The sequence below is a fragment of the Hippocampus guttulatus genome, chromosome 2 (assembly GCF_054856545.1).
Source record: "Hippocampus guttulatus isolate MCC_2025c chromosome 2, RoL_Hgut_1.0, whole genome shotgun sequence".
NCBI lineage: Eukaryota > Metazoa > Chordata > Actinopteri > Syngnathiformes > Syngnathidae > Hippocampus > Hippocampus guttulatus.
The window spans coordinates 8469392-8486841 of record NC_141262.1 but is presented as its reverse complement, the minus strand read 5'-3'; the positions used below and the strand labels follow the sequence as shown (position 1 = coordinate 8486841).

Here is a 17450-nt window from a genome sequence, read left to right as displayed (position 1 = left end):
CGTATGTTTTTTTCTTCTTCTGTTATACACACAGAGGAGAGCTTTTGGCATTAATTACTGTCATCTACCGTAACGGAGTGGTACCACAGTGATGGGCAATTTATGCAAAAACGTCACATGTGATTTATTAAAACGGATAGATGAGACAGGTCAATCGTAGATATAATAAAATCATTTTATATATAAAATAATCATAAATTAATTCATTTTTCTCAACCTATTTTCTTCACTAGGGTTGTGGGAATGCATTCATTTACTTTTTAAAATTTGTAAACTAAATATTTACAATGAATGCTCAATTATTTCATAAAATCTAAGGAGCTATTGCAGGCGGCCCGGTGTCCAGTGGTTAGCGCGTCGACATCACAGTGCAGAGGTACCAGGTTCAATTCCAGCTCCGGCCTCCCTGTGTGGAGTTTGCATGTTCTCCCCGGGCCTGTGTGGGTTTTCTCCGGGTACTCCGGTTTCCTCTGACATTCCAAAAACATGCATGGCAGGCTGATTGAACTCTCTAAATTGTCCCGAGGTGAGAGTGTGAGCGCGGATGGTTGTTCGTCTTGCCCTGCGATTGGCTGGCAACCAGTTCAGGGTGTCCCCTGCCTACTGCCCGAAGACAGCTGGGATAGGCTCCAGCACCAGCCACGACTCTTGTGAGGATAAGCGGATTAGAAAATGGATGGATGGATAAGGTATTGCATGTGAAAGTGCGACAAAATGTAGACTTGTCATGCGGATCTGCAAACCACTAGTAACCATGTTCCTCATTGTCTACTTGGCTATGATACAGTAATTATTTGATAACATTTGAATCGTGTACTTTTTAAAAATGTAATATAAGTTTTCATTTTTTTGTAAATCAAATCATCTGCACACCATTTATTTATAAGACTGTTATTGTAAGGTGAGTGTGAAATTATAATAAATTGTTGAACCTATTACTGTTCAAAGGATTTTTTTTTTTTTTACAAATTCGGGGGGTGGGGGGATGCCAATACTTGCATTGTTCTCCCCTCTATTAGTTGCAGGAATCAGTCACTCACCCTGCAAATTGTGAGATGTGATGTATGACTTCAATACAGTTTAACTATCGAATTTTAGGGGGAAAATGGCTACATTATTGCTGCATCGGGACTCCTGAAAATGTTTTAAGATTTGGAGTGATCCGTATGTGACCTGCAGGCCATACTCTATTACCCATTCTTCATACACACGCGGACATGCACACACACACACACACACACACACACACACACACACAACACACACACACACACGGGTATACAGTATATATATATATATATATATATATAGAGAGAGAGAGAGAAACAAACAAACGAAAAAGGAGAAAATATTTCAGCCTTCAGACATAGGGAGATTTAAATATCATAATTTTATGTCTAATGTGTGTGTGATTGTAAAAAAATAAACGTTTGTTGGGATTTGTATATATGCACAGGAATCATATAGCAAATATGAAAGTGTTAATTAGTAAATTTAGAATGTTGGTAGCTTAATGCGTTTGTTTAAAACAAATATTTATTGTTACAGTATTTGTGACACTAACACCTTCAAGAATACTGTGTTCATTTCAGTTCTTCACCGCCACAAAATGCCCCAAACCAATCAGCCGTTCAATGAGCGCCACTTGAGGGCGCTCAGACTTTGCAGACACCCCATGTGAAGCTCCCCGTTCGTGTTCAGAGGAAGGTGTGGGAAAAATTGGATTTAAATGCCTGGCCTCTCGAACGTGGGACGAAACAAGGGCAGTCTTACATGTTGCTTAACTAGAAATCATGTTTTCAGGCTTTGATAGTAATGCTGCTTAGGCTTCACACTCCCTTTACCCCCCCCCCCCCCACCCCCCAAATAAATAAACAAATCAATACGTAATGCAAAGTTGCCACTGAACAAGAAACAGATGGGGCACCGAAAAAGAACATACTGTGCATGTTTAAAAAAAATGATGCAGTGAAGCCAACTGATGAGATTAATCTCATTGATGTTTTACAGCCAGGACCAGCAATAATATTTGTAAGAGTCTATTGTGCAGTCTTATCTGTGTTACAAATATTTTATGAGATCCGTTTTCAAAAAGATTTGTCACTGTCCAGAACTATTCTAGGAAAGTAATGTGGGGGTTTTTCTTCTTAAAATGCTGATTGTTTTTCTCGAAAATGGATGCTTAAACCACAGTCACATAATTGGATGAATAGAGCAACTGACCCCAGACGCCTGCCTCCGACTGACACCGGATGAATCATGGTCAGATGTTAGCTCGACACTGCAGCAGTGTGAGACTGAAGTTGGCTGTTTTTGCAAAAAGGACATAATGCATGCGTGTCTATATGGTGGAAAGAAATGCCTGTGTGGGTGCGTCTGCCAGTGAAGGATATGCTGCGAAAATCCTCCTCCTCACTATCATTTAGTTGTGTTGACAGTAGCCCGAGTTTGAGTGCTTCAGTTCTGAGAAGGGGTGGTGGGAATCACATCGTTCTGCGTGACAATGCGATTCAAGTTAAATTGGACGTGAATGCGTGCTGTAAGACCATTTAAGAGACGAGAGATTACCGTAGCTCCGAATGTCCTGCAGCCATACATGGACACAGATCGAGGAATGAGATACCGAATGAGCAGCAGACCATGAGAGTTACAATGTGAAATGGGATCAGAAGTACAGTATGTCGACACACATTAGGAGGCAATGGTATCAGGAAAATATTTCAATCATTTTTGATCTTTGTCTCTCTATTGGAAATACTTTCTCATTGACACACATTTCACAGGCATATATGAAGCCAGAAATGCATTCAGGTACAAACTGAACTGAAACATTGGACATTTGTGCTTGGTAGATCATTTCTCAATTGCGTCAGTGCTTCCTGCCAATAAATCGTACACAGCTGAAAGCCTGTTCTTATTATGCGTTTAAATGATATCCCATTTGCAAGAAATGTGCATTTGTGGGATGATGAGTATGCCAATGTGCCAAATGTTGACTGCCTACACACGTAGGCAAAATTGTTGGTACCCTTCCATTGGAAAGAGAAACCCTAAAATAGTCACTGACATTACTTGAAAGTAATGAGAATGGAATTTTCAAAACTGTATAATGGCTAACCACAAAGATTCAATGAAGATGTCCTTTGGAAAGATGAGACAAAAGTGGGGCTTTGTGACAGGTCGCATCAGTTCCAATGACCACAGTCGCAAAAATAAAGCAGGTTATGTTCTGGGGCAATGCTGCAGCCCTTGAAGATATTTTCACCGACTTCATTTGGTCGGACAAATTGTATTGAAATGAATTATTGATTCAACACATCTGGAGGTAATCAGGCTTGAGTGAGATGAGTGAAAATGAAGTCTGCTTTCCCCCAAAAAATGTGACTCGCCACAGTTAGGTGATTTAGCAAGTAGAGCAAGTACTTTTGCACACAGGGCCATGGAGCTTTGAATATTTTTCTTACTTCAAAAAAATAAACTCACTATTTAAAAACTACATTTTATGTTTACTTGCGTTATCACTGTCTGAGAGTTATTTGGGTGGTGGAGGCGGGGGGATCTTCAACATTAAAGTTGAGAAACTAGGCAAAAAATTACGAATTTCAGAAGGGGGCAAAGACTTTTTCACAGCACCGTAGACAAAAGTAACATCACTAAGATGAATATAAAGGAGTTTCGATATCATGGCTGAATCAAACCAGACACCGGCGGGAGATTGTTAACGCTCTCTACTGCAGCCAGTCTGAGCTCACTTCTGCGACCGTGTTGCATTTGGATGAGAACGAGGAATATTTTGATCAGGCCCAGATGAACAAATCTCTGTACAGAGAAAGTTTAACAATGTTGGGCTGTACTACTTGTGAATTTGTAATCAATATCATTAATGACTGAGAGACAGACTGTTTCAACAAGTGTATTTGAAAAACTCTTCAGTTATATATAGATAGATAAATATATAAATAAGTAAAAGTTCTGGGCACGAGAGAGACTGTCGCATGTGAAGAAAGGGAAAGGTTAAGAAATGTTACCCATGAGATCCACCCTTTGTGTCTTCTAAAAATAATGGAAAGGTCCGGAGGGAAAACACACAAACAGAACTTCTTCGTAGATTGTTTTATGAAGTCCGTTACATCGAGAGAAAGAAGAAAAAGATTGCTCATCAGATATATTTAACCTTGTATATGGGATAGTGATTGGACAGGGTTGTCAAAACAAACAATCAACACTGGTGTGTCAACACTATAAACGTGTCAGTGTTAATTATTAGGTCAAGGTCCAATAATAAGCATGTTTTGGTCATCTAGACTAGATTTTGTCTTGCTGGGGCCTTCACAACCTGTTCAGGCGTTGTTTTAAATGCTGATCATGTCGCCAAAGGGTCCAAAATCCCTCATCTCACGCTTGCTGAGTTTAGTTTCCAAAAACAAAAACACTATCGATATTGAATTGCTTATATGGCCTACAAAGTAGCTAAAGCCCAAACCTATTACTTATCTTTTCTCTACCAGCAGCCCCCGCCCCAAAGATTTACGCCTTTCTGTCCCAATCTTGAGTTGCGGAAACCTTGTTGTAGGGCAATGAGCATAAGAGCCAACTGTACACGTAGAACAATTATTTTAAAGTTTAAGTTGGCCGCACTTCAGCTGGTTGCAACTATCCACGAAGATATGAACAAATGATTGCAACAGGCCCAATCTCTACGGTTTACATTCCTTCAGCTAATATGTTGCAACATTATTATTTTCGAGATTAAAATAGTTTGAGAGGCCAAATCCCATGACAAAAGAACTTCAATTATTGTTCTGGATCCTTTTCAGCAGCAATGGTCCAAGGTCAAGCCCCTTTGAAGAGGTTATTCGTGGTCACTTGCACTCACGTCACACCCGTGGGGCAATTGCAGTCCCCTAACATTTCCCAAAGAATGGTTTCCACACCCACACCTTTTTTTTCTTCGTATCTTGGTATGTTGCTTCTTCTGGTTTGTGTTTTTTGTGTCTCCTCAACAAATGCTTTTGAGTCTCACTCACTGAAAATGCGGAAAATATAACCATTTCTTTCAGCATTTTGTTTCAATGTTTTTTGGATAGCTAGGGGATTCGTTTTTGGTGTTCATAGGGAGGAGTGCCGAAGGGCAAAGCTGAGTAACAAGGACAAAATCTGCAACCTACTGCAGCATGCCATACTCTCACTAGTGCTTTGCAGAGCTTGAAAACATTGCTTATCCTTGAAAATGCCAACAATTTCTACCTCGTTTAAGGTTAGTTAATATTGCATTTGTTGGCCTTAACATTTTTTTATGGACTCTTATTGGTACACGTAACACCCCCAAACAAAGATTCATACAAATTGGTTGTTGGTGACTGCCTTTCCTTTTTCCGTCTCATTGTGTTGCCTCTACATCCAGGTCACGGCCTCCAGTCAATCTCAGAACCCACCTGCTTCACTTAGTTGCGTCGCCCGCACTTTTGCTTGTGACCGTATAGCAGGCTGCTTATCCCCAACATCTGCCATTTGCAGAGCTTCACATGGATTAGACGTAGATCACGGCTCGATGACTCACTCCACAATTTGCGACACAGAAGGCTGGCGAGTGTCATCAACGGCATCCTCGCTGTACACTGACCTCAGATCACCGCAAAGATAATTAAGCGTGTTTTAGAATTTGTCACGATACGCTAACTGTGGATGAAAGCGAACAGTGCTCTGCCAAGTTGGAATTTGAAGGGCAATAAGTGGCCTCTGCTTGTGTAGACTGTTTGCTAGATCAGGATAACAGAGAACAGCTTGAGTCCCGTAAATAAAAATAATAGCAATTCTAAAAAGAAGAAAACAAACACGAGTCTTTCAGCTACCCCCCCCCCCCAGCCCCACAAGACATTTACAATAAGGAAATAACACTACGCAATATTGTGCTTAATAAAAAGATATAGCAATAACATAATTGAACAGAATGTAGAGAATTAAACTGTTTGTGCATCATGAGTAATTGATTGCGGCTCCTTCTGGTGGGCGCAACTTGGCCACCGTGGGAGAAGTATAAAAAGTCAGACAGGCACAAAGAAATAAACGTTTCACAACTTCTGTAAGTGACTCAATAATCTGCAATAATATACGTAGTCTGGATTTTTTAAAATCACAGGATAAAGAGTATATGACTGAATATTTTATCATGTCTGTGCCTTTTGTGTTGACAAATGCTCCATCCGTTTTGCAGAGCTTCATAAATGAAGTGTTGTGGGATATGCTCCAATTCTTTTGTTAATTAACCTGGACGACATTTTACTTTTGTTTTAGAAACATGCAAAAATATCATCAACATGTGAAGAAAATACATTCCAGACTACTCGAAAATCGAGTTTATTTAAAAGCAGAAAACTGTCATTTCCACTCAGAGTCTGTTCAGTTTTTAGGCTTGAGAAGGCACTGCTCCAAATGGACCCAGTCAAGACTCAGGCAGTGGTAGATTGGCCTACGCCATCAACCCTGAAACAATTGCAACGGTTTTGGGGTTTTGCTAATTTCTATAGAAGGTTTAGCAGGAATTATAGCTAAAAGGCAGCACGTTAACCTCTAGCAAGACCATGTTTAAATGGACAGATAGTGCTGACGCTGTCTTTAAAGAATTGAAGTGATCTTTCACTAGCCCACCAGTATTATCTCATCCTAACCATGATTTGTCATTTGTTGTGGAGGTTGATGCTTCAGATTCGGGAGTGGGGGCGGTACTATCCCAGTGACCAGAAACTCCACCCCTGCGCTTTCTTCTCCGAAGACTCACACCTGCCGAGGCCAACTATGACATGGGAAACCGTGAACCTCTGGCCGTAGTTCTAGCGATCCAGGAATGGCGTCACTAACCAACGAGTCTATTTCTGCTTCCCCAAGGTCGAGCACACTATACTCGGGTGTACCGCACTCGGACCACCCAGATTTTGATGCTAATAAGGGATGGGACTATGACTGACCGGGTTAAGTCAACTTTCATCCCACAATGCAAAAAGTCGCAAACACCTTGTCATGCCCAATTCTACCTGAGCAAAGTCTTACAAAATACGAAAAGAAAGAAAATTCCAACCATGCCCTTTGCGCTAGAATTGCACTAGGAGAGCAAATAGTGCCTCATGTGTTGCTACGTCATTTGTGTCTAAATATTTGTTGTTTACTGTGCAGCGTTATAGGAAGATGCTCTTTAAATGCTCGGTTTTTGTTTCCCCATTATGCGTTAGCATTAAGCTAGTCGACTTTGAAGCAAACCTATTTGAAATTTGTTTTATCTTAAGTTTTAAAGTAAACTTACTTCCATGACATTATTCAAATTTGAAACCGCTTTTTTGAAGAACTGCCCCCGTCAGGTGACTATTCGGTTTCACATAGCCCTATTGCCCTCATCCACACACAGACACACACACACACACGATCACACACACACACACTGCATTATACAGGACAACAGTTTATCTAGTTCTACCTTACTAATTTGTTTGAATGAAGGCCTCCTCTGAAAGAGACACTCCTTGAAAATAATCACCTGGTACTCCCTGCAGTTAAATAAGTAAATCCCACGTGTCATATGTGAGAAATACGGTAATTAGGCATGGTCGATAAATCGACTGTTTTATTTTTGTTTTTTGTTTTTTTAATGAAAGGGAAAACTTTATTTAGTGCTGACAAATGTGACCTTCAATGCTTCATTAGTCTGGTCACACTCTCAACTTCCACTGTGTTTTTGTCCAAAGCTATGGGAAAATGAAGAGGGGAAATCTTGTTTGTTTGGAACACAACAAAAGGTCAGCCGTCATGTATTTATCCCCAACCTGCCAGGCCGAAAGACAGCGGCGGCAACACGAGACGAATGGCTGCAAGATATGGAAAGATGTCTGGTTGCGGGAGGCAAACACGTGAATCACTGTGAGGCTGTGACACACTCTCACAGACTCATAAATCCTCTTCACTCTCTATCTGCTCCAACACATCAAGCATAGCCTGAGTTGCACTTACGCATGTAAATAGAAGGAGGGGTCATGGTTGAATTTGTGTGCGCTGAAATCCCAGAAGGAATGATTACTTTTCGAGAGCACCTGCAGACTTAGATGAGGTTTTCACACAGCACCTGAGGCCATTTATTCTTGGAATATTACCCAACTACTCTGGGTTCCGTGTACACTCAGCCGAAACAGCAAAAAATAAATAAATAAAAAAATGCACAAAGGTAAAAGGATGAAGGCAGTGGGGAATGCAGCCCAATGTTGCTTCGACATGTCAGTTCATCGAACAATTCTTTTCTGTTCATCAAGTTTTGAACCACTGGCAGATTTTATGAAGGTGCTGTGAATTTTGGTGTTTATAAGGGTATTCATAGCCAGTGCTGAACAGCAGCAGTCAGAGTGTTCCCTGCTCATAGGTTGTGTTGTTCAATAAACATGCATGTTCATTGAAGACTGATGAATTGGTCAGGATTGCAATGAATACATTGAGCGGGGGAGAGGGGGGGGGGGGTTCTGTGTTTTGTTTCACCAGATTAGAACTGCGCAAGTAAATGCAAGGTTTTTGTCACGTTGACCTTTTCAGATACAACTATACACGTAGAAGCTTCTGTTGAGAATTGCTGCAATACAGTGGAAGCTTGGTTTTCGTTTGCGTTTCTTGTCTGCGTTCTTTGAGAGGCTCTCATTACTCCATGCAGAGATCCGAGGGTAAAACACACACCGATAACAGTGTTTTGAGGAAAAACAGAGCAGAAGTTGTCAGTAACAGCGGCCACGCAAGATGGCCACCCTCTGTCTTCAGCTACAAGGAGCCAATATTAAAAAAGTCCGTGACTGCATCATGGAACGATTTGCCATTTGTGACACTGCAGATCTTTTGTTTCCTACTCGGACATGCCTTGTCTCAGTGTTTCCTGCCCGCTCGCCCATTAGGTAATATACCAGTTGGTAAATGTTAAGGGCACAGAGGGCTTCAGAGGGTGCCAAAAAATTGGGGGGGGGGGGGGGGGGGGGATCACCCTCAATATAATTCATATATATTAAAACTCTTAACTCACTGAAAAAAAAATCCTTTGGAGTTAACTCATTAAATCGGTTAGATATGATTAAAATGTATTAAATGAACATGTCATTTGATTATTTTAAAGAAAAGAGGGGAATATTACATCAGTTTACTATATTTTAACCAATCGCAACTGAAAATCAAGAACTTTTTTCAGCTGGTGTATTTATTCTTAAAATGGAAATGCAAGCAGTAAATTCAAATATTACGCAATGCCCAGTTTAAAATTCCCATGCCGGAATGATGTTTTATTACAAACCCAATTCCAATGAAGTTGGGTTAGACATAAACAGCAACAGAACACAATTATTTGCAAATCATGTTCAACCTAGATTTCATCCAACACACTACAAAGATGAGATATTTAATGTCCAAAGGGATCAACTTGATTGTTTTTAGCAAATCCTCATGAACTTTTTATGGCTGCAACACGTCAGTGGCGGTTCTGGGGGGGGGGGGGCAACGGGGGCCAGTGCCCCTGTAGCACCGATTCTGGCCCCCCCCCTGTGGCCCCCCCTCCGAGCGCAGATTACGCAGTCGTGCCGAGTCGCCGACGCGAAAGGTGGAACCCAAGTGAGTGATTTAACATTCTAGACGGACCCTTTAGTGCGCTGCGCCATTTAAAAATGAGCGGGAAAATGAGAAGCAGTCCGCAGAGAAGGAAATTACCACGACACGAGTGCTATTTGCGTGTGTGTGTGTGTGTGTGTGTGTGTGTGTGTGTGTGTGTGTGTGCGTGTGTGCGTGTGTGTGTGTGTGCGTGTGTGTGTGTGTGTGTAACTTTTTTAGTCTCCCTTTTTATTTTATTTTTTATTTAACAGGATCAATATATAAGACATTGCCTTTTAAAATTTTGATAATTATATGCATGTAAAACATCTAGCTTCAGTGTATTTGCAATTGTTGTCCCCGGCAGGCTGGTACCATATCATCCCCTGGCTTGAATATTCTCAACAGACGTATTGTTACGCTTGCAGACATTTTAGCCCTCCTAATACTGTTTTTTTCCTCATCACTGTAATGTTATGACTACAATTTCAAAGTCTGAAGAAATAAAAAGTCAAATAAGATTTCGAATCTGTCTTTTTAGCCCTGGGTTGAATGTGCCCCCCCATCAAAACCCCTGGCCCCAGCCCGGCCCCCTCAGTGAAATTGATCCAGAACCGCCCCTGCAACACGTTCCAAAGAAGCTGGGACAAGTGGCTAAACAGAGTGAGAAAGTTGAGGAATGCTCATCAAACAACTATTTGAAACTATCCACAGGTGAACAGACTGACTGGGAACAGGTGAGTGCCACGACTAAGTATAAAATTAGCTTCCCTGAATGGGTCAGTCGTTTACAAGCCAAGATGTTCATTTATCCATTTCGTGATCCATCCATCCATTTTCTAATCCGCTAATACTCACGAGGGTCACGGGTGTGGTGGAGCCCAGGTGTCACCGGGCAGTTGGCAGGGGGACACTCTGCACCGGTTGACAATCACAGGGCACACAAACGACCATTCACACTCACAGTCACACCAAGGAACAATTTAGAGTGTTCCGTTAACCTGCCATGCATGTTTTTAGAGTGGGAGGAAAGCAGAGTACCCAGAAAAAAACCCACGCAGGCACGAGGAGAACATGCAAGCTCCATACAGGAAAGGCGGAGGCAGAATCGAACCCTGCACCTCTGTACTGTGAGGCCAACGCGCTAACCAGTCAACCACCGTATTGCCCTCCATTTCATTAGTCAGTGTTTGTTGCACGTTAGGGTATCGTTATTCTCTATAAAATGTGCAATTTTGTTAATGTTGCTTCATTTTTCACACGATTCCGTTTTAGTCTGACTCTTGGCAACAGATTAATCAGGCAAACCAGGTTTCCGCTGGATTGCATTTTGCTTCATGTAATTTCTTCATGGGCAGGGCAGCGAGGACGCTAGCGTGGCGGTGCTTGAGCACACCACTGATGAGGCATGATGACTGCGTCATAACAGGAAACTGCATCCCGGGGACAAGGAAGTTGGTTATTGGTGTACCATATGAAGAAAAAAGTGCTGAAGTTTCAAGAGAGTTCAATTGTTTCATTATTGATCATAATTTTTCAAATGTTAATTTTATGTCTTCTTTATACAATTACAGTAATCCCTCGTTTATCGCGGTTAATGGGGACCAAAACCACCCGCGATAAATGAAAATCCGTGAAGTAGCGTCCAATTAACATAAACAGGTTAAAAAAATGTGTTGTTTTGTTTTAAAGTCCGCAAACGGTCCGCGAGAAGCTGCAAAACAACAGCGAGTCACATAGAGCAACATATACAGTACTGTACTCCATGTATATGTAAAAAAAAAAAAGTATTTTTTTAAAAATATGTTTGAAAAAATCCGCGATGCACTGAACCCGCGATAAACGAACCGCGAAGTAGCGAGGGATCACTGTATTTATTTTTTATATATAGTCAGCTATATTTAATATAATTGTGTCCTAAATATAGAGTGAGTCTATCTGCCGTGATAAATGGGACTTCACTGTACTGTAGTATTTTTACCTTGTGTAGGAATTATTCATGTGCAGAGCATCCATGTATATCATCTTATTTTAGTAACATACAGCATCATGTGGGAGAGAGTCAACATACTGACCCCTTACAGCTTCAAATATATTACTGTTAGACAATCATGCAGACTTAACTGTCAACGTTTTGAATTAGAGTTTTTTTTCCGAGACTTTTGTTGTTGTTTTGAACTCGTCTGCATTTTGTTCTCTGTAGAACCCATGAACCTTTACACACAAGATGGCCCTTGTGTTTCTTTTGACTTCATTGGGTCACCGCCTGCAATCAACACTGTGAAATGTTGGAAGTGCGCGTGACAGAGAATAAAAAGTCCATTCAGGTACAAAGGCAGATGGGAATACATCTCCGTCATATATTTCTTTAATTAAACCCTGGGAACAAAAATGCTGTCCCATCTGCTCTGTGTCTTGGAACAAACCCATGAAAGTGTTTAAATACAATTTTCAAGAGGACAACACAGTTAAATAGAGGACATATACATAATTACATCATCTATCATGGTTTGCATGACATGGCTTGCTCGTTTGCAATAATTACAATTGCATCTTATTTGCCAGACACCCCGTGGGTTGGGCAGTCATCCGTTATGCAGAGCGCATGTGTTGGGTGTTTGCTGAGGTCGCCGTCTTCCCATGTAATAGGTATGTCCTCAAGCAGATGTCTTCACAGTCCTGATACATGGTGACAGTCACCCTGAAGACAATCGCCACCGCTTTTTGTTCATCCGCAGCTGTGTGTGAAAGAGAAAGAATGTCTCTTGGTGTCCTGCAATCTTGTGTCATAGATTCCTGCCTCCCAAATCCAGGAAAAAACAAAACAACAATTGAAATACTGTACAAACAAAATATCCAAACTGATATGCAAAAACAATATTTGAAGCACTTAGAGCTCAGTTGAAAACTTTTACATCACCCGTACAAGAGCTGCATTGATTCATTTTCAGGAATCTAGAATTTGAAGGCATTGGCAGCCATTAATATTTGCTATGGAATGGTATTTGCTATGTACTTAACTGGAAGTGATGTTGAATTAAATGATCTTGAACTTGAACGAGAATAATGATGTTATACATTTTTCAAACTGCAGCTACAGGCTCATACAATTCAGTTCAAGACATCTAACTCACATTGTGGTTATCCAGTGCCAAGGGGGTCACATACCGGGCGGCATTTAAGCTTTTTCGTACACTTGGAGTTATTCTTATACATAAAAGTTATTTTGTTTGTCCTTGCACTTCTTGTTTTTCTTGCTCTCCAAATTAGTTTGGCACTTTTCCATGTCTTAAATAGTCAACATTTATATTTATCGTAAATATTTACTATAGCACTTTTTTTGTTTTGTTTTACAGTACTGTATTACATTCAGTATTCATTACCCCCCTTAGTATTTTATTGAAAGGAATGGAAATACGCTCCTGAAGAGTGTGTGTGTTTGTGTGTGTGTGTGTGTATATATATACAGTATATATATATATATATATATATATTCTTTCTTTCTTTCTTTTCAATACTCATTACAATTCTCAGCAATTACTGAACCATTTGCCAAGCTTTCGTTTGCTAGTCTTATGCCCAGTTGTTTGCAAACAAAGAATGGTCTTTTTTATTTCATTATATTTTTTTTTTCGGAGGTTGATATTCAGCCATATCTTCAACAAAGCTCCTGAGGCCCATAGTAGCAGGTGAGCGGAAGGCTGCTTTGACAGTGCTTGCGAGAAATTTTTTTTCACCTATTGTTTTATTGCCTTCATGTACTACTGTTTTAACAAATACAACAGAATGCGACTTTTGTTTTTAGATGACAAACTCTCCTTTAAAACGTAACCAACTTTAACAAAAAAGGCCCAGACTTCATGCTGAGTAAGTAAATGTGTCAGTGGATTCAGAGAGTATCATTTCAGTAGACCCTTTAATGACAGTTTTGTTTGGTTGCGTGCAATGAGATTTTTCTGATGTAAAATACAGTACGTACCTCGGATTGCTGAAGGTGACGGCAGGTAATAGACTTGTTAGCACGTCAGAGGTGCAGGTTTCGATCCCAGCTCCGGAATTCCTGTGTAGAGTTTGCATGTTCTCCCTGCGTCTGAGTGGGTTTTCTCCGGGTACTCCGGTTTCCTCCTATATTCCAAAAATATGCATGGTAGGTTGATGGAACGCACGAGATTGTACCTAGGTGAGGTTGTGAGCATGGATGGTCGTCCATCTCTGTGTGCCCTGCGATTGGCCGGCAACGAGTGCAGGGTGTACCCCACCTACTAGCCTACTGCTCCAGCAGCCCGCACCCCTGTGAGGATACATGGATTTAAAAAAAAGGATGGATAGATTGCTAAAGGTTATAAAATGCTGGTTTAGTGACTGAAAACGGATTGTATTAGTGGTGCGATTAGGGACACACAAACCTGTTTGTCTCCTTTGGGAAATGTCACCCGCCTTTTAGCAGCAAGGGCATTAAAAATAAAGATGATTTCATAACTTTGGACTCCACTACACGCTGCATATCAGTCAGGGGGAAAAGAGAACGTATGAAATCAAACACAACGAGCCTAAGGGTATCCTTGAAGGAAAAATGCTTCCTGTTTAGAAGGAATCTCAAAAGCAGCTGTCCAAACAGCCTCTCTCTATTTTTCTCTCGCCCGAATCGCTTTCTCTCTGTCTCGCTCCCTCTCCTCTTTTGAAGTTTAGAAAACGGGCTGGTCCTCGGAGTGATGTCACCTCCCTCCTGTATGGGCATGCGACCACTAGCGGCGTGCGTCCCCGAAGAGACGCTCGGCACCTCACGTTACGCACGGATCCTTAGCCGCATGTGACACGCTTTGCCTCCCATTGACGATGCATTCGGAACTACTTTGTCGCATCGGGACTTTTGCGGGGTCTTGTAGCGGTGGCTTAGCGTTACGCTCCGGCAGCAGTGATTCTTTCGGAGGACGTTACCATTACGCGCGCTTCGACTCGACGTCTCGGCTGTGCGGGAGGACAAGCGGAAGGCGCACGCACAAACATGACGCACCGGGGCAGCTTTGAGCCGCGATGGATCCAAGTGAGGTGAACGTGTTCGAAAATGTCTCCAGTGATATTAACGGCACGGACGCGCCGCTCGAGTGGCCCCACGCCGCGCCGGCCGCTGCGCTCATCATCGTGGTGGTGGCCGCGATCATCTCCGTGACGATCGTAGGGAACGTGTTGGTGATCGTGGCGGTGCTGACGAGCAGGGCTCTCCGCGCCCCTCAAAACCTCTTCCTGGTTTCTTTGGCCTCGGCGGACATCCTGGTGGCCACCCTGGTCATCCCCTTCTCGCTGGTAAACGAGGTGATGGGCTACTGGTACTTCGGAAGCACTTGGTGCGCATTTTATCTGGCGCTGGACGTGCTGTTCTGCACCTCCTCTATCGTGCACCTGTGCGCCATTAGTTTGGATCGCTACTGGTCCGTCACCAAGGCGGTGAGCTACAACCTGAAGAGGACTCCGAAGCGCATTAAATCCATGATCGCGATGGTGTGGGTGATCTCGGCGGTCATCTCCTTCCCCCCTCTCCTCATGACCAAGCACGACGAGCGGGAGTGTCTGATCAACGACGAGACGTGGTATATCCTCTCCTCCTGCGTGGTGTCCTTCTTTGCGCCGGGTCTCATCATGATCTTGGTCTACTGTAAGATCTACAAAGTGGCAAAGCAGCGCTCCTCCACGGTGTTCGTGGCCAAAAACGGACTGGAGAGGCAGCCCTCCCAGTCAGAAACCTGCTTCGTCCGCAACGACCGCTTCGAGATGGAGAGTCCCAGCAGCCAAAGTTCGGGCAGCCATCCGCGGAGACAAGGTGAGCTTGACGACATCGACCTGGAGGAGAGCTGCTGTCCCTCGGATACCAAACCACGCAATCACCACTTTAGCAGAAGGGGGAAAACGAAGGGCTCGGACTGCTGTTCGTCACAGAACTGTCGTATTTCCTGGGCTTCGTCCCGTACGTCACAGCTCTACCCGGAGCAAAAAAACGTACCGGTCGGGCGCCAACACGCTGCCGCTGTAAACAAGACCAAAGTGGCCCAGATGCGTGAGAAGCGCTTCACTTTCGTGTTGGCCGTGGTGATGGGGGTTTTTGTGCTCTGCTGGTTCCCCTTCTTTTTCACCTACAGCCTGCACGCTATCTGCAGGGACAGCTGCTACATCCCTGGCACACTTTTCAACCTTTTCTTTTGGATTGGCTACTGCAACAGCTCTGTCAACCCCATCATTTACACAATTTTCAATAGGGATTTCAGGAAAGCCTTCAAAAAAATCATTTGGCCGACTCCTAGGCGCACATAAACACAGGAAGGCTTTCTGGGTGGCAAAGCTGCTTTCCCAGCTTTCTTTTGCGAGAGCGAGCAAGGAATTTGGGCAGATTAACAGAACTCAGCCTGGAGCTGATTATTTCCCCTGTGCACAGTTCTGAAGTGACTCCTGGAACAATGGGTGTTGCGCTGTACACATGCAGATCACAATGTTTACTAAAATGTTGAGCAAAGTACAAAATATATGAATAACCCTCTGGAATGTGCATGATCAGTATTAAAAATGTATCTCAGAAATGCTTCCGTTGGTGACTGTCTGCAAACATTTAAGAAAATCATCAGATTCGGGTTTTAATAGCAAGAACAAAAACAAGTGAGTAGCTGCTCTGAGAGGGTGACATGCAAATTAAACCAAGAAAAAGGCACAGCATATTTGGGGCCCTTCAAATATGCTACACAATTCACCAAAACAATAAAACAAAATAATTATGATAATGATGACGATGATGAAGATATTACTGAATCTAAATTAATGCCTGATTTAATTTGAAACATGACCTACAGGGCTCCAATTGTAACAATGAAGTCAATGGTGGCACATGATATTAGGAGAAACTGCACATTACAAAAGTTGGTCCTACATTTGTTATCTTGGGAAGATAATAATGCTGACTTTAATGTTTATTATTGTTTGTAAAGCGCAGCAATTCCTTGAGATAAAAGTTTAATTTAATTCATTCTGCAACGGTGCTCAAAACTCATCACTCATATACCTGTATGAAATCCTCTTTCCCCAGGTGAAATGAATGGAAATGCCGTTAATTTACTCAGCCCCCCCCCACAATTTGTAGTGTGTGTGTCTGTTTTAAGTATTATGTTGTACTTTATACACATGGCTTAATAACATAAATAAATAGAGTGTAAATTTATTGAACAATATGTGTATCATGATTTAAGGTTTCAATTTACTGTACAGCTCCTTCTTGTATGCCTGCCTTGGCCATCGGGAGGTGGGGCGGGGGCAGTGTAAAACAGCCATGCAGACAAACGAACAACACAGATATTGTCACTATTCTCTTCTGCTGTGACAGCTACAACGATATTGGTCTTCAGATAGATCAATAATATCTATGTATATGAGTATGATATTTCAAATATCAATTGCTGAAAGGGTTCTAAAACTGTGAATGTATAGATACTAATCATTAGCAGGTCAATGGCTAGCAGTACGTTAGCAGGGCCTTCCTTTAGGTCCTCGGGTTCCCAAGCGCCATCCTCAAGAGCCCCTATGCAGCCTGTTGAAGACGTCGCCTTCATCCAACACACCTGATCAGCTCATCAGCAAGCTCTTGATAACGCTTCTGTACATGTCTGATTCATTCAATCGCACAACGCAAAGTTTTCTTGTTTTATGTTTGGGTTGACAGTAAATTTCAACTAAGAGTGGCAACCAACTTGAAAGGTCTCTTTTTTTTTTTTTAAAGAAAATTTGTTCATTACTTGCCCAACTGCTGCTTATTGTGAGTTTGTGTCTCAGGTTTGCGCTCGCAAGTCTCCCCCCCCCCCCCCCCCACCAAAAAA

General features: G+C 42.2%; 1 protein-coding gene across 1 annotated transcript; it reads left to right on the top strand.

The window, feature by feature from the left end:
* Positions 1 to 14290: 14290 nt before the first annotated feature.
* adra2db (adrenergic, alpha-2D-, receptor b) lies at positions 14291 to 16798 on the top strand. Its single transcript, XM_086134334.1, has one exon. It carries the CDS (start codon positions 14632 to 14634, stop codon positions 15901 to 15903), a length of 1272 nt encoding a protein of 423 aa, XP_085990460.1. The 5' UTR covers positions 14291 to 14631; the 3' UTR covers positions 15904 to 16798.
* The last annotated feature ends 652 nt before the right edge of the window (positions 16799 to 17450 follow it).

Excerpts from the sequence above, each read along its gene's own strand:
- adra2db (XM_086134334.1), top strand. The coding sequence starts at position 14,632 with ATGGATCCAAGTGAGGTGAACGTGTTCGAAAATGTCTCCAGTGATATT.